Source organism: Heliangelus exortis, chromosome 2 (assembly GCF_036169615.1).
Source record: "Heliangelus exortis chromosome 2, bHelExo1.hap1, whole genome shotgun sequence".
NCBI lineage: Eukaryota > Metazoa > Chordata > Aves > Apodiformes > Trochilidae > Heliangelus > Heliangelus exortis.
Window position 1 is genome coordinate 108,794,890 of NC_092423.1, and position 25,312 is coordinate 108,820,201.

At 39.4% G+C, this 25,312-nt stretch overlaps 1 protein-coding gene across 40 annotated transcripts in view; it reads left to right on the top strand.

The window, feature by feature from the left end:
- DTNA (dystrobrevin alpha) overlaps positions 1-25,312 on the top strand; it is a 228,030-nt gene that overhangs the window by 161,646 nt on the left and 41,072 nt on the right. For 30 of the 40 annotated variants that reach the window (XM_071737490.1, XM_071737488.1, XM_071737484.1 and 27 more), the window contains 6 exons: positions 3,014-3,099; positions 4,657-4,811; positions 9,121-9,226; positions 11,986-12,152; positions 14,618-14,742; positions 20,142-20,222. In XM_071737490.1, coding sequence (XP_071593591.1) covers positions 3,014-3,099; positions 4,657-4,811; positions 9,121-9,226; positions 11,986-12,152; positions 14,618-14,742; positions 20,142-20,222 — 720 coding nt within the window. Of the gene's footprint in view, positions 1-3,013; positions 3,100-4,656; positions 4,812-9,120; positions 9,227-11,985; positions 12,153-14,617; positions 14,743-20,141; positions 20,223-22,061; positions 22,152-22,954; positions 25,306-25,312 lie in introns of those variants that run through there. The other 10 variants (XM_071737493.1, XM_071737496.1, XM_071737463.1 and 7 more) reach the window with 2 other exon arrangements.

The window sequence follows — 25,312 nt, forward strand, 5'->3', positions numbered from 1 at the left end:
ATGATGTGAGCTACTGCTTCGTGATTTGCTTTTCCACAGCAAACACTGCAAGTGTTGCAAACACTCCAGTGCTGCCAGTCAAGGGCATCTGTGGTGCTCTCAGATATAGCTCAGGGCTCTTCTGGATCCAAATGATATTGGCAACTTTAGGCCCCATTATCCTGTCCGTTCATCAATCATATATATTTATGTATGCGTGTGTGTATATGTATGCACACACACGCACACACATAAACATTTGAAGGGTAAATTGAACTTATGCTGGCTCTAGTGATGTTTTTATGAATACAAATGACTGATACAAAATATAGTGTTAAAACTAATCAACTCAAATGGAGAGACTGAGAAGATAAATATTTTTCTTTTCCTGCTCCTCTGTTCCATAAGCCTTTGAGTATGGGAAAAGCCAACAGCTCTGGTGTGGAAAGCTGAAGACAAGTTGATATGTGTCTGCCATTCAAGAGTATAATCCTGTTAGTAAATGTAACTAAACCTACTGGGAAAAATAATCTAAATCTGAAGCACTTCCATGGGGGCTTTATTTGTCCCCCAGATTCTTCCAGTGCTTCTTAATAATGCCATTGCTTCCACTTAGCATTTATTTTTCTTAAGTATACCAACTCTTTTTAAAGATAGGTGAAAACTTCATGATGAAACAATGCAGAAAAATTCCCAAAGGTCTGAAGGGTTGCATGCATAAAAAGAATCCCAAAGGGACACATTCTTAGCTGTAGTGGCAGCAGTGATAAATCCTGGTTTACATAAATTAGAATCCAGACAAAGAAGGGTAGAAATTCAGAAGACTGGAAGTTATGCTGAAATTCCTATATTGTAATTTCAGTCTTATGAAGCCAGTCAAAGAGGACACAATGTAATGGAAAAGAAAATGTGCACAAGAGACAGCAATAAAAAATTGTTTTTTATTCACAATAAAAAATTGTGAAGACTTATTACTTTAATAATGTAAGATGTAGTGAATTTAATTTTTTTTTTCTAGATCTTTGGTTGATTTTATGTCAAAAAGCAAAATTTTAAATGTCTGTAAAGAATATTTAGAATTAATATTTAGAGTTGCAGGTTACAATGAGCTAGAACTTAATGAAGTTCACCAAACTGTAAAGATTATTAGCTAGCCAAGCTTAGAGAACTGACTCATTTTCTATAGTTTGGGTGACTTAAAGAACACAGCAGTGAAGCATGTAGGACACTTTAATGTACTGATGTGAGTAAACTGTTCATATTTACTATATATGCATGCATTTGTATAGATGTATATATGTATGCATATGTTTATATAGTAGCCTGGTTTGGGTATAACGAAGAGACACAGTCACAGGCTCTGTGTCTTTCCAAATTCAGTTTATCCTTTAGTTCTGCTCGGATAAAATTTTCTTCCTTATAATAATGCATGACACAGAGTAATTTCATAAATATTGATGGGGAGAACTATATTTTTATATATTGCTATTGCCACTGCAGTTAGACTATTTGAGTAAGTATCTATTTTAAGAGGGAAACCCTTATAAACATAACATTCCCTGATAAAAGACTGAAGGTGACAGGACCTCCACTTCAAAAAAAAGGACAGAAAACTATTATCTGATCTCATCATTAGCAGCAGAATTTAGTAGAATTCAGGAGGAGGCATGGCTGCCATTTAGGGAATATCACAAATATTGGCTGGCAGTCACTTTTCTAAGGCTCAATGGCAATGTGTTCTCACTAATGTAGTGAGAACAGACATATAGGAAGCTATTAAATAGTGACTTTGGATGAGAGATTAAGAATTGCTTCAGTGCAACTCTGGATTCTGACTGTCTCACAGTAAGACTTAAGAAAAAACACCCCTTCCAACATCTGGATGCTAAAAAAATGAGCATTAAAGAGAGGATGAGCTTAAGAGGGCATGTTCATTGTCATCTTTGAAAGGGATTGAACATTGCAGCACTTTTGTTCTGCTGCTCCTGTCAACTCTCTGGGCTTGGTTTTGCCTAAACTGGTGGGATGTGTGTTTTAGGAGCATTTTTGGAGTGCCTTTCAGTGTGTGCAGTCAATTACTACTCATGCAGCTTGAATATACCAAACTTCATGTAATGGTAGGTAACCACTGGGGACCATCAGGACTGGGAAGGAGAATGAGGACATCAAAAGAAGCAATTAAGTTAAGCCATTGAATGCTTCAAGACAATTGAAGGAAGTCAGCAATGTACTCAAGGTGAACCTAGCATCCTAAGAGTGAGGTGTATGGTCTGACCCTTTCAGGAGGAAAAAAGTCTTTTATTTTTACCTGAAAGTGACTGCATTTACAGGAAAGAAAACCTGTATTTTTGCCTCAAGGCATACTTGTGTCTGCTTTTGGGCTTTAATAGCATCATGGATTTGAAGTGGAAGAGAGAAGGGGACAGGCATAGCCTCAGCTTGAACTAACCAGTGACAAGACTGTTCTACAGATCACAGCAAATGTCCTTTGCTTGTTCTAGATGCAGGATTTCCTCCCATTTTTTCTAGCAAAGTCCTTCTTAAATGTCCTGTGTATCATTTAAAAGGTAATTGTCAGGATTTATTAACAGGTACAATACACAGCTTGTGTGATCGTATGGTCCCTTTCTGCTGTTTAATTTTTGTTCTAAGTCTTGATTTTTAAAATTTGCTTGAAATAATCTAGTGACAGTAGGCACATAGTGCACTTAGGACAGGGAGGACAGGGATGCTATGAGTGGGACAAATGCCTTCCAGTGCTACTGTAGTACAAGTAGCAGCAGTCGTCACCACCTTAGTCTATACTGATATTAACAGTTTAATACTGAGCTTTATATACATAATAAAATTGTCCTGAGATCTTTACAGAACAATGTACTGATATGTGTTCCCACAAAACAAACTTTGATTTTAAAGTTTTATCTCTTTGTATGCAAATACATAAATACATTACAATAAGACATGTCAATGATATACATTTTAAATGGAAGGAGGTCCATATTATAATATATTTCTGCTTTCTACTTTTGAACAGGGAAGGACATGGTAAAATTTCCGTTTTTGCTGTCAAAATGGCCTTGGCAACACTTTGTGGAGGAAAGATCATGGACAAATTAAGATGTACGTCTTTTGGTTGATATTTTTTGCCTGCTAATCATTACTGTACTTGGAGAGATAACAGTACAGGTAGAAAGAAGAGAATTAGGATAAGCTGCAGTTCTATGGATGTGTTTGGGACTTGCTCTCTGTATGTCTCCAAGTAAATCCCACTAAATATTTGACTGGACTTCAGACTGGATGTCATATATCAGAAGCTAAATTGCAGATATTGAGGTTCTGATTGGTGAGTGATTTTTTTTCCTTTGGGATGAGTACAGGTAAGAACTCAAGTGCTCAACATCCTGAAGCATCACTTAGCAATTTCTTCAGGCACTTTTTAAATAACAGCTCTCTCATATCACACTTAGAAGTGCCATGAATTTATGCACTATTTGCATATCTTCCCATAGGGCACATATTAATTCCATCTGTTTTGGAAAACAGATTCTCGTTTCACTGAATTTAATCCCAGTTCCCTGATAGACAAGGCAGAGTTTACTTGTAGCTGCAATAAAAGACTTTCTGTTTAGTTCTATGATGCCTATAACTCAGAATACCAATTTCCAGACCTCTTTACCAAAGGATTAATGTTAACCTTCAATTCCCTCTGAACTTCCTATCAAGTAAAACTGAGTTTACGAATTATTTTTGATGAGAGTAGATGAGCAGAAATCCCAGGTGCTAATTTAGTCTTCCAGATTTGGTGCCATTGTTTAATATTTTATTTTTCCGTAGAAATTCAAATACAGACTGAACTTCAATTATAAATTATAAATTGAATACTGTTATAAAGTGAACACTGTTTGTTGCCTAGGCTACTTTTAGAATAGGAGCATGGTCCACCCAGTGGAAGGCTGGGGTACAATGCTGCTTTTTCCAGTCAGCAGTCCTAGGGTCCCATTGTTAGAATTTCCCTTGCAGGTTCCTGAAAGGGAACATGACATGACAGCCTGAAGAATGATAAACTTTCCTTTGTCTGTGATTCCCTGCTGAGCTCAGGATAATTTAAAACAAGGGCAAAAGTAAAGGCTGAGAAACGTGCATCCCTACAATAATACAACTCCAATTCTTTTATACATGAACAAAAAATCGAAAAAAATGGAGAAGAGCAAAGAGTAATGCCTTTAAGAGACCCTCAGTGCTTTGTGTGTCCAAAACAGTAATAACTGACCTAATAACCTAATTGTCAAGACTTATATTTGATATGGTAAGCTGGCAGTAGCCAAAAAGCTGATGATGCATATCTTGTCAAATTAGATCCTTCATATCCTTCATATTTGATTAAATTACTGCCTCATGCCATGCATTAGACTACATTTAAATAACTGACCACAAACAATGAAGAAAAAAAAAAGCAGGAATATTTTAATATCAAAATCAATAACATTTGTACATGTAAAACATTCTCTTTGCTTTCTATTGAGAGGGACTATAATTAAAGATGAAGTAATAGTGGAAGTTTCCATAAGCAAACCATGTTTAGCACTTCTGGTTTAAATCAAATTATACTGAATTCAAAGCAAATCTGTAGCTCTCACTGAAATTCTCATGTTCTCTTTTTGTCTTTTCTCCCCTCAGATATTTTCTCAATGATTTCTGACTCCAGTGGAGTGATGGTTTATGGCAGATACGACATGTTTCTGCGGGAGGTTCTCAAGCTGCCCACAGCTGTTTTTGAAGGGCCTTCATTTGGTTATACTGAACAATCAGCAAAATCCTGTTTCTCACAACAGGTAAATGAACAGTGAGCATCCTGTACGTGGGATCTGTCACACCTCTGAGCAGGCTGAGACTTTCTTCCTCGCATGTATGTGCATATTTGTCCAAGAAATGCATGGCTGAGTGGAGGGCAGGTCCACTTTATGCTAGTTTCTGGCACATAGTGTTCATGTATTCAGCAGGATGCCAGTTTCTATAGGTTCCCCATATAACCATGGAGAAGAGAGAGGCTTAGACAGAAAGTGGGATTTTACCTGACATGTTCTTAAATTCAGGAGCCTGAGAAGACTAACTTCCTAACTTAAGCACCTAAGTTAGATACATTTAGGTGATACAAATACCCAAGATACACAGTCCTCTCCTGCAGTTAGTTGGTGTTGCTAAAAGTACATGTGAGATTTTAACTTCTTCACACAAAGCTCAGTTTGCACCAAAAAATCAAGCTACAAGTTTTTCAAGTGATGGTGTACACACACATGAAGTGAGCAGAAAATTGTCTTAAAACTTCTACTGAAAATGGGAGTCGGTAGGTGTTAGCAAATCCCTAATCTCTTACAGATACCATGAAAGAGATAAGGTAAGGAAAGCAATGAAATTATGCTGAATATGAGATTTTTCTGTGACTTTCCAGACTCTGTAGGTATCTGAATGTTGGCTCCAGCTAATATGTAGCATTTCAAAAGATCCCATAATTGGGGCTAGTTGTCCACTTCTCCAGTGCAGAAAGAGGGAATTCCCCTGGCTCTTGCCATACATCACACTATGCAATTCCATAAATGCAAAGTAAGGGAAGATACTGAAACTCAGAAGAAATAAAGTGGTATTTTCCTTCTCTTTATTCTTCTATTTGCTAACTGAATACTGTCAAACAAGTAAGCTGAATGGAGCAGGAATAGTGTCATTTAACGCAAAACAGAGTCTCATTTGTTTTCCCTCAGTTTCATCACTCATCAGTAGGCACTCCAGTCAACTGAATGGCATTGTTGAAATTCATATATTGTATCATCTCCCAAATAATTTTAAATGGTAATGCTTGCATATGTGAAACTCTCCTTGTTTCACAGAGGGAGACTTAACACTTCATCTTGAGTTGAAGAATTCACATAGTGAAGTGACTTTTGGTAGTTTTGTCTTAAAATAAAGGATGTTGTGCTCTTGCATGGCAACAGAGCATTCAAGCTTTCTGTGCTGGATATGGTTTTATTAAAGATCAAAAAAACCATTTCTTTTCTTGAAAAAATGGGCTTCAGGCCTCATTTGCTCGCTAAGCAGCCATCAGAAATGTCATTTTCATTGCTTCCAAATGAGTGTACCAGATGTACTAAGGTACCTTAAGAAACAGTCTCTGAACAGTCTTTAGAAGGTTTAGTTTGCAATCTCCATTTAAAGCTATCAGGAGTTAGGTCTCTGACTCATGTAGGTGCACAGTGAGTTTGCAAGGCTGCTGTTCTGCATCCATAAGAAGCCAAGTGCTCTTGTAAATGTAGTTGAATATTTCACTTAAATCCATCATGTGTAATTCTCATTACATCTTCACTAGGGATGACCAGAGTTTTGAAATGGGACTCAAAACAACATATTCCCCATGATACTATGATAAATGATATTTACAGTCTTAGTCACACTTCTTTCACTGTTTCATATTACACTTAATGTTATCAAAAGTTGATACCTTGGGATAAGTTTCGTTCTTTCTCTGTTGTTTTCAGTAGGGATTGCTTTTGCTTACCAGAAACCTTTCAGCTATCGGCCACATAGACTCCTCAATTTCAGGGAAAGAAAAAGCTCTGGGAATGATCTTCTTTCTGCTCATGGTGTCAAATCCACTTCAGTTTGCATTTGAAAGGATTTTTCCTATTGCAGAAGTGCTTTGTTATTCCCTATTGTACCAGTTTACTTGATCAATCTATGTATTTTCTGGTGTCTGTAAACCACTACTAGGTTCAGTGGCTATTTCAAATGGAAGCAACAGTGTTTCTTCATCAGCAAATTTATGCCGGAGCAAGTGACTCAATGTTTCAGAATACAAATCTGTGGTTCAAAAAGGATTTTTATTGCCACTGCTTTCCCCCATACATAAGACTAATGTGATGTTATACTGTATTTGCATTTTTAAATATTTTTATTATTTAAAAAAAAAAACACCACTTTTTATTTCTTTTTTTTTTTTTTTTTTTTTTTTTTCTTTTTTTTTTTCTTTTTTTTTTTCTTTTATCCCGGCCTAAAAAGGTAGCCGCTCCATTTTCATAGCACTTGGCTAAGTGTTATTCCACAAACTGAGACTCCATCTGCATGTAGCATATATTTAGAAAACAGCTTTCAGTTTCAACTTCCACAGAAAAAAAAGGACTGCAGGAGGAAAATATGCCTTTTAGAAAGTATGGAAACTGCTCTCCTGGTGTACTTTTAAGGGATAGTGCTCTCTCTAATCCATAAAACCAGTGACCACCAGAGGAGGTTAGCCATAAAGCTGTCAGTGAAGCTAATTTGCTTTCTTTGGTGCAATTTGGTTTTAAATTATAGCTGCATTCAAAAGCTTATTCCATTGTGGAAGAGCTGTTCCTGTCTCCCCGTCTATTTGCTTATTTAGACCACTTGTGCATTGCTGCCAAATTATCTGCCTTCAAGAGCAGAGGAAGACTTAAGACCTCTCAGAACTGCAGTATGGAGCACTGGAGAACTCTTCTTTTCTAATGGCATTGGTCAACAAAGAGATGCCAAACGTCCACAGCAGGGCTCCAAAAGAAAGATCCTTTTCTGTGGGTTGATGCTTAAAGCACAGGATGCATATTTGGAACTGGTTACCCACTCCCCATGGGCAGGAAGATCATTCATGCAAGCAGGTGGTAACTGTTTGCTTGGACTTTCATACTGCAGGTATTGTGGAAAAAAAGGTAGCATTTCAATGAGATTCAAAGCTCATATTCTGGTTATTTCTGTTAATTTTCACAGCTAGCCTGAAGTATTTTCTTTTTGGGACAAATACCTTTATTTGTTTTCCCGTATCTTGCAGTATTTCAGCCCTAAGAATATTACAGAATGAGATATGTTCCCCTGATCACTCAGTGTATAAGAGAAATAATTATTTTCTTTGTATGTGTTGGACAATGTATACAGATGCAGCACAGACACTCCATCTGGAAATCTCAACTCTTAAAAGCACTCCACAACACACAGAATTGATTCATGTGGCTGCATAGCTGCTGTTTTGTTTTCTCATGGCATAACCACAGTTCATTAGCAAGTTAAAGCAGTATCTTATGCAATCAGATATGAAAATTTAGCAATTCCTTTGGATATGAGGTTGCTACTTAAATATGTATGTCTATAAATTATCCCTGCACACATACTCAGCAGGGCTTAAAATTCTTGCATCTTAATTTTATTTAAAGGAAGCCTTAGTTCCTGATTTCTTAAGGACTCTCTGTCCTTGACTACCCAGTAGTTGTATAGTTTAGTGCACACTCAAGTAGGCAGTATCCTAGGTAGAAAAGAGCAAGTATTTATGGTGGAGGTATCTCAAGCTGAAATATCACCTCTAGGTCTGAAAAAACCCTGACTGACTGACTAAGATGTGTGCTGACTTTTTCTACAAGCCTAAGAAATTTAAGGCCCTAGATGACTTTTTTTTCTTCTTTTTTTTTTTTTTTTTAATCAACAGGGCTATTTTAGAGTTTAAATCTCTTTAAAAGATGAAGGAGCACAGGCCTTTAAGTACTTACAGGTGTGGAGAGTTTAGGAACAGCTGCAGTCCCTGAGTGCGTGCAGACACAACATCCCACAATCACAGCTCACCTGTAACTAATTGCTACCACTCAGCAGACAAGCAGAGTAGCACAGGATTGTCTATGAGGGTCTCTCCTTGCCCTGTATTTGTTTTGAAATTATATTCCCTTGTCATTATTTTCTTCCATTTTCTCTGTTGGAGTGCCATCAGTCATGCTCTGCAGCCCAACATGCTCTTGTATTTGTTACGGAGCACTCAAAACACATGAGAACTTGAAGAGCAGAATTAAAACATCATTCACAGAGCATCTTCAGGCAGTGACTTTCTACAAGAGTCCTGAAGTGAATGGGAGCTTGGTGTCTCCAAGCCAGCCTTGTGAAAAGGGCTGCTGCTCTTCAGTAGCATACATTGCAACTACTGGAAACAGTTTGGAAAATCTTTGCTAAGATCGCTTGTTCTTTTCGGTAAAGAAAAAGGGCTCCACGTAAATGGTGTCTGGAACTTGCTCCCAAATGTTTCTCTTAGGACAAGATAAAAACATTTTGGTATGTCTAATTACTGACTCTTTGTGCATTTTTGTTTGCTTGTTTGAGCAGAAAAAAGTCACATTAAACACTTTCTTGGATACTCTCATGTCTGACCCCCCGCCACAGTGTCTAGTGTGGTTACCACTTCTGCACCGACTGGCAAATGTTGAAAATGGTAAGTAAGAGCAGCTGCTAAAAAACAGTTGGGAGAGTAAACTTTTGTGTGAGGATTTTCTCACTCTCTAGATGGTTTTGTAGGAGCTACTGTACTGGGTTCATTGACTCTGTGCTATTTTTACAGTCACTGGTGAAGTATTTCAAGAATCCTGTTGGTCACTCGGCCAGGAACATGGCTTAATTTTAGCTATGCTCAGGAAATTATCTTGATCATGTCCTCTTTTCATGTGCTCTGGATAAGCAAAGAGTGCTAGCACTTGATCCATTCACACACTTAAATTTGGTAAGCTATCAAGGCCACAACTTTTATTAACTATGACATATGGCAGCAGAGAAGGAACAGCTTGGCAGTTTCTGTTCATACAATATTCTTGGCAGGAGATCTCCAGTGCAATACAAAATACCAGTCAAAATGTTCTTATGAAGGATCTCTTCCTAAGTCTACACTGCCAGACAATATACCCCGAAAAGGAGCAAGAATGTTCCAGATTTGTCTTCATCCTTTATTTGTATGGATGATGAGGATTTAGCTATGAGATCACTCTTTCTCCTCAGGGGTTGTCATTCCCCAAAATGAGTGGATCCCAGATTTTAAGACCAGAAGGGACTATGAAGTAACTCATTTGATTAGTGCACAGTGAGTGTTTCATTTCCCTCAACAGTAGCATTCGCCTCAGCCTTTCAGCTTATTGGGCACCTATAGGGAAAAGTCCAGAAGCTCACAGATATAGTCCTCCAGCCAAACCCTTCATATACTATTTCTGTAGAAGGTGCTGCCACACTGAAAGTGCAGGGACAAGGGTAGAAAGCTTGTGCATCTCTTCTCACTGTGTGCGTTTCCAAATTGCAGCCCACAACCTCTGTACAGTTCCTCAGGTAGCTCTGGAGGAGTTCTCCAGTTTCAATTTAGCCAGCTTCTGCTGTTTGGAAGAATGAACACTGCCAATATTAAATAGGAAAAAAACCAACAAAAACCAAAAACCAAAAACCAAAAAAACCCACAAAGCGAGAGAGACAAGAAATGCTTTTTTTTTTTTTTATCTGGGTGTACTTCTTCCTAATTTGGCATTTCTTGCTCGTGATGATCAGGGGGCAATGATGTTGACTGTCTTTATTCCAGCACTTTAAGAATGGAGGAACTTTATACTAAAATTTTAAAATATTAATTTAGCAAGATAAATATATTTTTTAAACCATTTTCCAGCCCAGTAATTTGCCTCAGAGGTTGTTGTGTAAGGGGCTTGTTGAATATTCCTGTATTGTTGATCCCTTGCAGGTTTAATTAGTATAACTGAAGCTTTGGGATGCTGCAGGAAAGAGAAAGGGGCAGGGGGCAATAGGAAGAAAAGGTCATACATACTTATCTTGCTGGGCAATAGAAGTATTTATACCATATTTCCAATGAAAAAATTGAGCCAATGGAAAGGAAGTTGTGCGGATATTTTTTGGTGATAGAAGAAGAATGAGGAAGTTTTAGTTGTTCTTTTACTAAACAAATCCCTCCCACTGAAAGGTACCATAGTGGGTAAGGTGAGGTTCCCAAGTTCTTCTTGGCTACAGAGCCATCAATCTACTCCACCTTCCTCAAGCTCTTGTCATTCATCCCAGTCCCTCTCCAGCTTCATACAGGTTCCCAGCCCAGAGCCCTTCCTGCTGTAAAATTCTGGCAAGGAATTAAAACCTTGACACACTTAGTGCTGATCCAGATCCTCCAGTCTGAGCCTTACAAACCAAAGAGCAGAAGGTGTCTGGGAACAAGGGGATGTACAATACTCCATAGTAAGTTGGGTACATGCTGTAGTAGTAAGAGAGGAACAGAAATAGCAGCATTGTCAGGAAGGGGCTTCTGGTTACTATCTGCTTCTGAGTGGCCACATGGTCCCCTTAAGTGGCCATCTCTCCAAATCTGAGCATCCAAAGCTAGCTGTTCAACTCCATGGTATGTATGTACCCAAATTATTCCAGCCATACAGGTACAAGAGCAGTAATTAAGAGACAACAACATTCCTAAGTGCATTTTTGTGCTTCCAGTAATCAGACAGCTGGGTTTGACTTTTCCTCCAAGGTGCATCTCTTGAGCTCCTTGCAGCACAGCAAAACATTCCACTTCCCCCAACAACACAGCTCAAGGGTGCAGTGGATTGTTCCATGTATGAATTTCCTCTGTTCTTGTAGACACTGAGCACATTTTTCTCTGCTGCGAGCTGGAGGTGGCCACTCAGAAGTGATGAAGGATGTAGTGCCCAGCCTAGGAAGCATTCACTGCCAGTGGCTCAGCACAGTTTGTTGGGCAACACATTCTGTATTAAATATGCATAAATAGCAGGGCTGCAGACTGGAGAGCCATGCATGTGTAATGCTGAGCCTGTGCTGGCAGAGTCCATGTCCTTCACCAGACACAGGGATGGACGAATCCTTCTGAACCCATTCACAGCATCACTGAGGTTTAGTAGGATCTGTCCCAAAGCCACTGGGCATGGGAGGAGATTTCACAGCTTCATTTTGTCTTTTTTTTCTGGAGTTTAATGTGCACCACTTTGAGAGTAGTGGGGAACTTCCCAAGGAAGAGCAGCAGAGTTTCACTCTCAGAGTTTTACCTACTGAGTTTTTAGGGGTTGAAGCTGCAGGTGGCATCTGATGCTGCTGATGACCAGAAACAAAGAAAGGGTTTGCCTTTCAGTTTGGGGCCTTGTTGGAAAACGTTTGCTGGGGGGTTCTCTGCTTTGGTTTACAGCTCAACATTTCTCTCCTGTGCAGTCTTCCACCCCGTCGAGTGTTCCTACTGCCACAGCGAGAGCATGATGGGGTTTCGCTACCGCTGCCAGCAGTGTCACAATTACCAGCTCTGTCAGGACTGCTTCTGGAGGGGCCATGCCAGCGGTTCCCACAGCAACCAGCACCAAATGAAAGAGTACACGTCATGGGTAAGGGAAGGCTCACTCCTCCTTTCAGACTGCTTTGCCCTCCAGCCGGCAGAGAAGCCCCCGGCCACAGCTCCAAGCAGCACGGGGAGGCGGCTGGGAGCCGGGCTGCTGGTTTGGACTGGTGATCCCATCAGGGAGGCTCCAGCCTTGGGAGCTGTTGGGAGAGCACGGAGGTGGGAATGGTCTTTTCTGGGTGAGGATCTGGGGCGCCTGTGACAGTGTGTGCTGTGGGGAGGGCAGCGCTGGAGGGGCTGGCAGCGGGGCACGGGGCTCACGGCAGCTTCTCACAGGGCTCGTGGTAAATCATCATTGGATTTGCTCTCTTTGCCTATGTGTAAGGAAGATGATGACTGCTTATCAATCCCTCATCAATATTTTCAGTCGAGTGGCTGCAGCATATTGTGTAGCATCCAGGATGGTCCTAGCACTGTCCATGTCAGCGTGGTCACAGGCTTCAATCTGTGGTAATGTTTACTGTAGAGAAAAGCACACTTTTAATCTTTAATCTTGTCATTGTTAAACAAAACAATTCAATACTTTTTACAATCTTTTCAAATCTTTTTCTAATCTTTTTCTAATTTACATTAACCTTCCATGAAGGGCATCAGACCTGAGGGCTAAGCTCTCCATGGTCTGGAGCAAAGCCTTGACAGAAACCTTTGAAGCATCCTCATCCTCCAGGGTTCAAATTCAGAGATCAGCAGAAAAGTCCTAGCTAATCTCCAAAATGACAAGAGCACATTGTTATTTTTTAAAAAGAAAATAATGCATATAGCAATGACTCATGTTTTTAAAGCATTTTTTGTATATTTTTAGATGAAATTCCTAACCTTAAAACTTTGTAAATATCTGTCTTTCTGTTAATGGAGCAGGCAAGGGTTAAATTTGTTGTGATCTGCTCTATATGCCAGTCACACCTCCCAGCAGACCCAAGTCTGTAATTGTTTTTCTGGGTCCTAATTGCTGCTTGTTGCACAGACAGGAGTGGCTTGAGTTTAGTCTGAATAGGAGACTGCCCACTACTTAGCTCTGACTCCATTCCTAATAGCACTTTGTGCTATGAAATATTTTTTGGCTGTAGCCAGAGAGATGTAATTATAGGTAGAAAATATTAGGAAAGCTTAAAAGTTCTGCTTAGCAGATGACAAAAACATGACTACAGGCCTAATGGTTTCAAATGTTCCTTGTCAGAAACCAATGTTTTCCTTCATTTAAAATTGCCTTTCTACAGTGTTCATTAGCTTCTGTTCAAACTAGGTTAGCATTCTCCATAATGCATCTTTATTGAACTCTGCATGCAGATTAAAGGTGTTTATGGATGCAGTGGTACTCAACTGATCTGAATTCAGAGTGAAATTGCATTTATAATGAAAGAGAAAAAGCCTGAACTTAACATATTTAGGTTGGAACTCTGTAATAGAAATATTTCACTACTAAGATCTTTATTATGGTTGTAACTTGATGTTTATGCACATATAAAATACTATTCCTGTTAAGTTCCAAAAACATTTTTAAATTTCAGTGTGTAGAGCTGTGTTTCAGGGGAAGGAGATCCCTGCCCCTTTTTTACTTGCAGAGAAGCTGTATCACAGAGAGGTGGCTTGGATTCCCTCAGAATCTCTCACACAGCCAGTCTAAAAGGCACCCTAAAACTTTAAGCTCTTCCTTAGTAAAAAGTGTTCAACTGCAAAGGGTGTCCAAACAAAACTAGAAAGCAGAAAATACCTTTTTTTTTTTTTTTTTTAAGAGTTGTTGGTGGGATTTCAGGGTGAAAAGCATGCTTCTTGCACAGAGCCTCCCCATCTTTTGGTGACAGTGACAGCATGTCAGCCTCTCCTGGGGCACTTGTTGCCATGATGGGGCCATTCCCACCATGCCCATGTCTGAAATTTCCTTTTTCCCTGGTGAGGCAGGGGTGCAATGACCATGGGAGGTGGAAGAGGAGCTTTCAAACAGCAGCTAAACATCAGAGAGTGCTGCAGCTGAGGAGGGCAATACTAGTGAGGAGAAAGAATAAGGCAGCCTTGTGCCTGGCCCACAGCTCTAGGAAGGAAATAGAATCCCAGACCTATAGGGTGTACCTATACCTGGTGTACCTACATGGACAGGCAGACACAGATTTGTTCTGCTCACACTCCAAGCTGGGGAGGTGCAGGGCAGCTCCAGCCCAGGTGACACTAATTGCTGTCCCTCATTCCATCCTACCTGAGTGCAGCACTGCAGGGGAGCCAGGGCAGCTGCATCTGTCCATGTAGATACACTCCCCCAGGCCTACTCTAAAGGCCCCTGAAGGTAAGAGTAATCTGCCCTCCAAACTGAGCAATCTTTGCCAGACTGGGGAGGGGGTGGATGTCAGTGGATACCTCCATAAGCCATAGAGCCTGCTTTTGTTTTGTGCTTTCTATAGCAGAAACAGTATGCACCTTACTTCTCCTGATTACCTCTACCTTCCTTGTTCCTCCCAGAAATCACCTGCTAAGAAGCTAACTAATGCCCTTAGCAAGTCTTTAAGCTGTGCTTCCAGCCGTGAACCTTTGCACCCAATGTTCCCTGACCAGCCTGAAAAACCTCTAAACCTGGCTCATATTGTGTAAGTATCTGTGTGCTGTAGAGAAAGTAAGCTTTGCTGTAGGAGTTGCTTACACTGAGAGGAGGTGCTATAGCTCTGAACAAAGCAGGAGGCAGCTGTGGCACGTCAAGTGCAATCCATCACTAGTGTAAATTCACTGATGAGGTTATTTAGTGTACAAATGTTCTTCTGGTGTGACTTCACTTGAAAAGTCAGTGAGGTATGTACATACAATCAAAGACTGGGACACAAGGTTGGTGTGTCCCCCTTCTCCTCAAGAGGTATCCATGCAGTTTCATAGAGTTTCACCATTCTGGAATGTATTCATGCTGAGAACATTCATTTTGTCATCTCTCAATTTGGGTGTTTCATGTGTGTCTTGACACAAGGCACCAGAGAAAAGTGGACGCCTACCAATTTTGTTGGAATCAGTATCTGAATTCTTGCTGACTTCTGTGGAACTGCATCTTCACCCAGCCTTGAAGAATAGCTACATGATTCTGGATAAGACTTGTGTCCAAGCCACTTGGAAACAGTCTGTTATCTTTACATTTTGATGTTTTGGGAAAGACAATTTTTTTTTTCATAGAGTAGTATGTAGTTTGTGTCACTGCTTTTTGTCTGCAGGAATCAAGAAACTCAAAGCAGAGAGAAAATGTATTTGTGCAATATGGAGAAATTATCACTTTGGATTTTTTTTTCTAAACCATGTCCACCAACTATAGTGGCGCTTGCTCAGATTTTTCTCATTTAGCAATTTTTCCTTTGTTTCACAGGTCCTTAAAAAAAACCCAAACAATTTCCAGGAAAAATAAAGACACTGGTTGGAAGAAAGTTACAAAGAAATTAAATTGGAAAAGTTATTCCAAAGATACTGTCTTTAAAGCATTTCTCTTGTTCTGGTATATATGTCTTAAGAAAAGGTCTTTAGTTACCCCTTCTCAAGGGCCCTGACTGAAGCATTTCAGGCAGCAGACATTAAAAATGTATTTGCATGCTGCATACCTGTCTTACTGACTGCTGAAACTACACCAGTCTGTAATTATTATATATATTTACTTTTGTCAGTCCTGGATGTTTGTATGTAGCATCTTTAGGGGTAAGTGCATGCTGGCCAGTGTGGGACACCTGGAACAGTTCACTTAAGCTGCCTGACATTTTAAGGATAAGTCATGTTAATGGTCCTCCTCGTGTGGTTAGGGAGAACTTTTTCAAGGCATAAAAGAGTGCTCTGCTCTCCAGGCAGAAGGTGCTTCTGACAGATACTTGGTGCCACATTCCTGTTACTGTCACTTAAAATCCATGCACCTCTTAATGGAGGTGTAATGGGAGGATGTTCTTTGGAAGAAAGCCATCTGGAGATGGATCTGCTGAGCTATCCCACTGCTCTGCCTGGTTTAAAAGCCTGGCTCTGGCTCTGCTGGTGAGCCACTGGTAATTTCACAGGGCAGATTTTGGTCATCCTTAACAGAAATGGAAAGAGACAGAGAGTTCAAAACTGAAAGAGAAGTCTCTGTTCTGTGTTGGCTGGTGGCCCTTGAAGGCCTGGGGGTATGTCAGAAGATAATGGGTAGTGAAAACTTGGCTACTGTGAATGGATTAAATGCATTTAGGCAAGGCAGGGAAAAGGTACCGTAATTGAGTAGGATCTGTTCCAAATCTTTGCTGTGAATTTAACACCTTCCCTTCTTCCTAATTATAGAGATGATTTAGATTGATTGGATCTGAGGAAAAAAACACCATCTATTTTGTTTTATGATAGAGTTTCTCTTTGTTCATAGATTGAAGGCAATATAATGTGGCAACATATATTGGCTCTAATGATACATGAGTGAAAAGTCTGTACCTTGTGGAGGTAGCATGATCTGCAGCATAATTCACATAAATTAATTGAGAGGAGAGATATGCTACAGTACCTCATTGAGAATATCTTCTCACTGATGTGATTTTTATTTTTAAACATAATGGAAGTTGAAAGAAGCAGCTCTGGGCAGGAATCCAGGCAGAAAGAGTTTTATATGTGCATTTAATAGAAGAATTTTGGCAACGAAACAGTATCCTTTTCTTAGCTTCTAGCTTTAATAGGGACAAGTATTCTCTGCATTACTAAACATTCATTTCATTGTCCTTCCATCTTTGAGTGGTACCAGGCAGAAAGACTCCATAATTTTTCTGTTCCAATGGTACCACACAACATTTTTGTGTTAAGAAAGAAACACATCTAAGGCTCATCTAGAGAAGTAATTATCAAGGTGTCATTGCCCTGATGCAGAAACTTCCCGTGCCACCCCACCCCCTGGCCCTGGTGGAGAGGTCATTTTTCTTTTCTATACATTATTTTGGCAACAAAAAAGAAGCACTAGCGTGCAGTGGTGACAAATGATACGGCCAGTGCTTCATGGAGGGATTTTCAAATTTGTTCTGCATTGGTCTGACTTAGTTTCCATCTAAGCCCATGGGAGCATTATTTTTTACATGAGTGTGAAGAGGCTGGACCAGCACGGAGCACTTTAGAATATTCCTCTTATTTAATTTATTACTCTGGGTGTGTGTTATGCCATAAGGTGTATTTATTACATAGCAAATTTCTATAGTATTATGAGTTTTCTGCCTCCTTGATTATCACCAGCTCAATTTTGTCAGAAAGCTTAATCACTCACTTCCAGAAGTTTAGAAATAACCTCAGAAAGATAAAGAGTTTTATTCAATAGCTGAGTGTTCCTTTGCTTTATCACAAGGTCCACTGTTCTTGTCTTACCACATCACACAACTGTATATGTTCATTTGAAAATCCATTCAATATTCAAGCAGAACCTCAGGAATGAGACGATGGGCATCAGTCTTTAAGAAACTTGCTTTGGGAAATCTTAAATTAGTTTAATAGTTGTTTTCTTCATAATCAGAATTTACATACTCATGCTAATCATAAAGCCTTATCAAAGCCTGGGAGTTTGTAGACATTTGTACACAAGAGTAATTCCATATGTAAACAGCACCAATGACCTTTTAAGCATAAGGGATTTCATGCTTTTTGCAGAATCAGGGTCATTAGGAATGCAGTATTTCTAATGCAGTACTTAGATGATACACTTATTAAGCTGATAATTTAATTAATGATCTCTTTTCCATTTCATTTTGGCTGCAAAAGAGATACTTGGTGAGTATTTTTCTTCTTTAGTACACTCATTGGAGGAAAAAGGCTTGGAAGAAGTGTGATAATCTCATTATTGCCAGTCCTTAATTATCAGAATGCAGAAGCAAACAAATAACTCTTTTTTTTTTTTAATGGACACAATGGAAGAATCTATTGGGGTTAGAAACTTTCCCTTCCACCCCTATTTTGAGGTAAAGGTTACAGAAGACATTAACCCAAATTGTGTGTGCTCGAGTCCATGGCTACAACGCATCCACTTGCTGCTCAGTGTGGAGGTGTTCTGGGTGCAAAGCAAAGCAGAGCCCAAGCTCTGCCAAGGGGAAACCCCTCCTGCCTCCTTCCCTGGGACAGTTTTAGTCAATAACTGAGTGTTCCTGTGCTTTTTCCCTTCTCCTCTGCTCTTCAGGATTCCACGGCCCAGGGTTGGACCCATCTTTCAGAAACCCCAGCCTGTGCCCAGTTAGTTTTTGAATGTTTACTGGCCAGTGATTGCATTGAGAAGAGGAAAAATGCATGTATTTAGTGCAAGCTAATTCTCCTAAATCAATTACCAATTTAAAATTCCCAAGCAACAACATATTGGTTGCTTACCCATTAAATAAAATCTATTTCTAGATTTTCTTTTCAAGTCTGCTTTCAAATCTCTGTATTTCAAGACTCATACCACAATGACCTTCCCAAAGGATTTGCTCTAATCAATCGTGACTTTATCCAAGCTCCTCCTAGCTCTGATGAAGGAGTCAATGAAATTTAATTTTAAACAGTTCTCCATAAATACTTAAATCTCAGAGTTCTGCTTCTCAAATTAATGACTGACCAGAACTGGGGTTTTTCGCGTTGGCCTGCAGGTGCAGGGTCAGGCTAAAACTGTATTTCCATATAAATAAATAACATGCCAAATCCTACATCTTTTTATTCCCACTTTTAAACTTCTTAAAATTGGTAGTATCTATTTATTTATATATTACTAACATATTTATATCCGTTTGGACTTATCAAAGACTGCATTTATGCTTGTTTTCCAGTGGTTACAAAATTTGAAAGAAAACATATAGTAATCATTCACTTCTGAGCAGATCTGGCCTTCTCCATTTCTTAGAAATGGCTTGGATGACCAGTTGTCTTGCACAGTTAGAGCCCAGTGAATGTTTTGCAGATGGAAAATATGTTTTGCTTTGCATATCTGCAGAAATTGGAAAGCAAGCCAGATCTTTCACAGAACTTAAAAGGGATATTAACCTTTTCGAAATTTAGGCAATTTAAAGTCTGAATTTTATATGACTTCAGGTTCTGCTCATATCTGATTGAAACCCTGTGGTTTTAATAACATATTTTAACATTTTCCCAGGCTCTCTATATCTTTTGCCCAGTGTTGCATAAGAATTCTATTAAGAAGGGGAAATTTCTCCTTAATGGATACAGAAAGAAAAACTATGCACAAAATATTTTTAAAGAGAAGGCAATAAAAGAAAGCAGAGGAAATATTATTTCTCATTTCATTTTTTAGTAAGAGCAGGAAATAAAGCACGTAATAATAAACCCATCATTATTGATGGGTTCTCTTAAACTTGGTGCTTATTTTAGACTTCAATTTGGGGGGTCGATACACCCGTTGAAAAGCTCTGCAGTTGAATCCATTAAGTACTACATGTGTTTTATAGTAGAGAGTGCTCACTGTGTGGGTATGGTAGCATGGAGCTGAGTGCCAAGGATAGGCTCAAGAAAAGATGTGTAATGAATTGGCAATTACCCCCTGCAGACCTCCATGGTGCCATGGTGAACCTGCTACTAGTGCTCTGTACTGATTGGGAACGGTAGCTTCACCCTGGGCTACAGGCTCTAGGAAGGAAAAATGGCATTGTGGTTGATTTGCCAAAACAAGGGAGAAAAAAAAATAATCAAACAAGTTGCTTAAAATTCACCTCAGAACACACAAAAGCATTATTTCCTTCCAGGCCTGAGTTTTATCAACTTCTACTTAAAAGCACAGCATCTCCATATAATCATAGATTGTCTAGGGTTGGAAAGAACCTCAAGGTCATCTCGTTCCACACTCCTGCATGGGCAGGGGCACCAACCACTAGATCAGGTTGCTCAAGGCCCCATCCATCTTGGTCTAGTTTGTAACTATTGCTACTTAAAGCAGAAGGTGCCAGTACTAATGTTAGTTTGAACAAGAAGCTCATTTAAATCTCTGTAGATACTTTTGTTGATGAGTTCTCCTTTGTGCAAAATTAATGCAACTGGATGTTTTGCCTTCTTCTAGGCCCCCCCGACCTGTAACCAGCATGAATGATACACTCTTCTCCCATTCTGTTCCCTCAGGAAGTCCTTTTGCAAACAGAAGGTGAGTTCTTACTCTTATTTAAGTTAAACCGTGATATGAGTGTGATGGAGATGTCAGTTTCAATTCTCCCCCACATGACCCAGCTCAAAATAAAATTGACAGACATGAGCAAAAAGTGCCTTGGTAAATTTAAACTGATACCAAGATGGAGAACTGACATTAGGGCACTCCACATTCCTCACAACAGAGCACAGAACTCCAGTTATTACTTGTACCATGACATCCCAGTAAATGGCAACCTGGGCACCTTTCCATAGGGGCTGAAAAGGGGCTCTTGGTGAGAAACAGTTCTGTAGCAGCACTGTAGGAATATAAACTGGGACATGCTGTTGCCTACTGGGAATGCCCACATCATGCTGCAAGATATGATATGAACAAGGAGAAAATGTGCACATACTTGCAAGATAGGGCAAAGCATCCTTACCCCTGTTAAACCATTCTGATTTTCATGAAAGGCTGCAAGAGAGAAGGAGTGGTCTTGGCATATGCTGACCCTTCAGCAAACAAAACCAGAGAAGAGTGGTCAGAAACTTTAATCTCAAAGAAAAGGTGCTTGCAGCTGAGTATGTTACATTTTGGCTTAGTATTTCGGCTCACAGGGCCAAAATACATATGTAACATTTGCTAGCTGTTTTACCCAATCTTTGTGAACCTAATGCCCATAGATGAGTAGGTGGCAGAGTGTGTGAGAAGACAAGTGGTATGTCTTCCTTGGATGCATTTTTTTGCTTGGTTCCTGCTGTCCATGTCAGTGCTCCAGCATTTCTTAAGTAACCAAACACAGTCTCTGGGTGACCAAAGCCAGGGTGTACTCACTGCGATGAGTGAAGAGGCTTTACTACCACTTTGATTAATGAACTCTTTTTTTACCAAGAGCTAGAAACTGTAAACTTTTTAGTGCAAATAGCTGCCGAGTGTGACTGAGATGTTTTTCGAAGACAGTCTCAAAAAGCAGCCCCCAAGCCTAGAACTGCTGCCTGTACAGTGAGTCTGCAAATGCTAATTCCTGTCTGTTGTTGGAGTATATGGCATTTTATATGGAAAAAAAAAAAAAAGAGGGGGAAAGTAGGATAACTGTTTGTGGCCTCTTCAGGACACATCAGTAAGAGCAACACTCTTTAAGAGTGTAGCTGTTGCTTCTTTTTACCCCCAAGGAGTCCCTGTGTTCATTCAACAAAAATGTGCATTGTCATTTAAGCCAAAGATCTGCAGTAATAAGCACAGCACTCTCTACTGTGCTGCTTGGGGTTTTTTAGGTATGAAAAATTCCTGACTATTTTTTTTCTTTTGTGTTCTTTAGTAGTTCATTTGACTGTCTAACTATCAGGATTAAACCTACATGATTCCTGAGCCATTAAAAATGCTTTTTTTCTAAATGAAGAATTCCTTGATGGAGAATCCACTGAATTCAGAAGATAAGAATGCTCCCAACCATAGATACCCAGACTTCTTCTGCAGTGGGATAGTATGACATTCTTCTATAAGAAAAAGTCTCTATGATGCAGCATTCAGTTCTGGCTGTTTTTTTAGAGCTAACAATACCCTGATATGTGAAGCATTTTTATTACTTGCATACTAAAAGTTTTATAGCTTCTATTTCATTGACCTAGCAGATTTTAAGTGTTTGGCATGTTATTCTTATTATTTTTGTTTGCATCTTTTATAAATTTAATGGGCATATATTTATTCAAAAGAAAAAGCATCCTGTGAAACTTCAAGTCAGTATCATTTCTAAATGGTTGCAAATCACATTTATTGTCGTGAACCCACTCTTAACACACTGCTCTCTGTTTATACTTCTTGGAGTATTAACAAGGTTTCATTGTTTGAATCATTCAGGTTACTTGGGGGTATAAATGCAGCCAGTCCTGTGGCTGATGAGCATTCTCTTATAAAGCTGTATGTAAATCAGCTTCACAACAACTCACGGTCAGTATGAGAGGACTAACCCACTAATCGCTGTAGTTCTGTAGCTCATGCACTAAATAATTAGTCACTCTGCTAAACTACTAAGGGTACCCTTTAAGGAAGGCTCTGGTGGGCTAGAGGCTTTCTGTGACTCTGACTACTCTTCTGAATAGACTTCCTCTGGCTGTGGGCTTTGCCAACTTCTCTTGCTTCTGCACAGCGCAAATCTTTCATTTTACCCTTTCCTGTATCGTTACTATTAAGGGATCTGGTATAAGTTGGAAACAGTGTTTTTTAAAACAAAACCCCCCTACACCTTTATGGTTTTAACATTAGAATAGGCACAACAAGAGAGGCTTGAAGGAGAGGCTGGAAATGACCCCAAGTCTCACAGACAGCCTCCTCTTCCTCTTCCACCACTCTCACTGCTGGTGGTTACTGTTCTCCAGTTAGTGCTGCTTGCCACAAACCCTCCCCAGACCCTTTTGCTTTGCTTTTCAAAATGGCCACAGAAAGGGAGAATCTAAACCCTGCTGAAGCAAGGGAATGTTTCCTATTTACGTACATCTTACCATAGTGACCTAAAGGAGGAGCCTATTTCATTTTGCATAAAGGAAACAGGCGGTTGGGTAAGAACAGTTTACAGATATTTTTGGGGTTTAGCGTAGAGCGTAATGACCTCTCTTTTTTCCTATTTTGTTTAATCCATGAGCACTGGCTCTAAATTCAGTAAGAAAATATTGAGACCAAGGTACTTTCATGCCAAATGCCAAGTTCTTCAATCTGCATTAGACTAATAACAGTATCTTCATTCATTCTTTCAGGTTTTACTATTGCTCTTGCCCTAGGAAAATCAGGCCTCATTAGTGGAAGCTCATCCTCCTATACATCAGAGAAACAGACTTTGACAGCTCTGTTTGCAATTGTGCTGATTTTATATTAAATGTTCCATGATTTATGTTACAATAAAAACTGTACAAACGCAGGGTAAAATTCCTAGCTCAGCTTAATCGACACTAAAAGCTCTGCTGGCTGTGTTTTCACTGCAGATAACTTATGGTTACTTTAATTTGTGTTGCAGCCTAGTCCAGAGGTTTCACATAGTCTTAAAGAAAGCTTTTATCTAATTAGAATGATTATACAGAGGATAATTGGCACAGCATTCACGTGGTATTTATTTCAGTTCAGTTAGCTGTGTTCATGTAAGAGCATAACCATTCGCAACCAGTTTGTTGCTGTAGAAGCAGATGCTGAGCACTGACTCATTCCAATGCTGGAAATTGATATGGTCCCATGGGTTCAGCACAATTTCATCTTCATTTCTGGATTCATGGGTGAAAAAGAGAAATTAACTGGGAAGAAGAATTTTGTTAGATAAAAGGTCTTTGATAACTAGTAAATACAACGACAAAATGTGGAGAGCAGCTGGAATGAGATTGAACATTATATGTTCTCTGCAGTTTGTGTCTGAAGCACCAATTTTAGGTGGATACAGTTATTCCAGAGCTCAAAGGAGTTGGATTCAGGCTTTCCCTGAGGTGCTTCTTAGTATTTCAAGCCCCTTCAGAATAAAAAAATGCTTTAAAATGCCTCTGCTTGCCTTGTATAGTTTGAGCCACCATGTCTGTAAGAGAGTTTTCATGAGGAGGCTGGCATAGAAATTACAGGCATCTTTGCTTTAAATATGTACAGCATGCAAGCTTATGTCAAGATTGTGCTCTGTGCAGCTCAAGGACTTTAAAGCACTTATACTAGAAAAGCATAAACAACAAATCTGTGATCTTCTCCTAAATACTGAGGCCTGATCACAGTCATTTCCTGCGATGGCAGCTAGCGTGATTAATACCACAGGCCGTGTGATTTTTTTTACCACAGCTAATAATCATTTTAATCTTACACTTGTTTTTGTGATCTCTGATCACCTGGAGGGCAGTAGAACAAGAGAAGATTGCTGCAGTGTAGAAAATGCCCTTGCTAACCCAACTAATTGGATATGTAATGCCAAAGCAGGTAAATTGAGCATTATAGAAACTTCTTTCCAGTCAAGAAGAATAACACTATATCCTGAATTAATGTTTTCTTCCTTATTTGGATTCTTTTGTTCCCCAGCTTCAGTCTGTCATTGCTTCTTTAATGTACATTGCTACCATAGTAATGGATGCAATCTCTTAAAAATGTATTCTTCGAGCTATTAAATTACAGGACTAAGGTAGGGTAAGATGAAACAAAATGGTTTTTTCTTGCACTTTTCTCAGCCTCTCTTCACAGCTAATACATTTAGTTCTTCTAAAGGAGTAATAAACTGCAATAAATGGAGTGATGTAGCAAGTTCTGCTGAGCTTGAAATTACTTAGCAGTTCTCTGGTAGACAGAAAGAATGCAATATGGTATGAAATGCCCATAGCCAAGGAGAAGTTGTGTCTTATTTCAGTGCTGAATCAGAATGGCTGGTGTCTTTTTTTAAACTCCACACAAAAGCTAAGAACAACTCTATATTCTGCCTGGGCATAGCAAGAGATGAGGCTAAATTTCTGAACAACAGCTAACTTTGGAGCAATGTGTAATGATTCTGTCTCTAAGGAGTGAAGTGGACTAGAACAGGACGTTGCCTTCCAATGTTGTTTTCAGAACAAGAACAAGATGAGAATTCTTATTTCACTGGCTGTATTCTACCTGCTAAAGGAAAGGTTTATATGTCTGATTGTTCAATAGTCAGGTAAACACTGAGGAGGGTATAACATTTACTTCCATATTACTAGGTCTACATCTTTGTACGCAGCGGATCAGAATTGGAGGTTTTGTCACTTAACTTGATTGGGGAAGAATTGTTTAGCATCTTACAACATGTTCCATTTTAAAAAGAATTTACATTTTAAATATATGTTCCAGTTGGGAGAACCCAGAGAAACTCAGTGTGGCCAAAACAATCCCTGAAGTATTAGCTGTATTTTGGGCAATACTTGGAGGATGTAGGAAGATGTGGAAGAAAAGGTCAAATATTAGCTCTTCAAAGAGAAGGGAGATTGAAGATGGAAACAAGGGCAAAGATCAAGGGGATTATACAAGACACAGCCTAACCTTGGCAAAAATACTGAAATTACAGAAGAATTAGTAAGGACCTTGAGGGTGATAAACCAATGAGTAATAACCAGCAAGGCTTTGTCAAGAACAAATTATGTCAA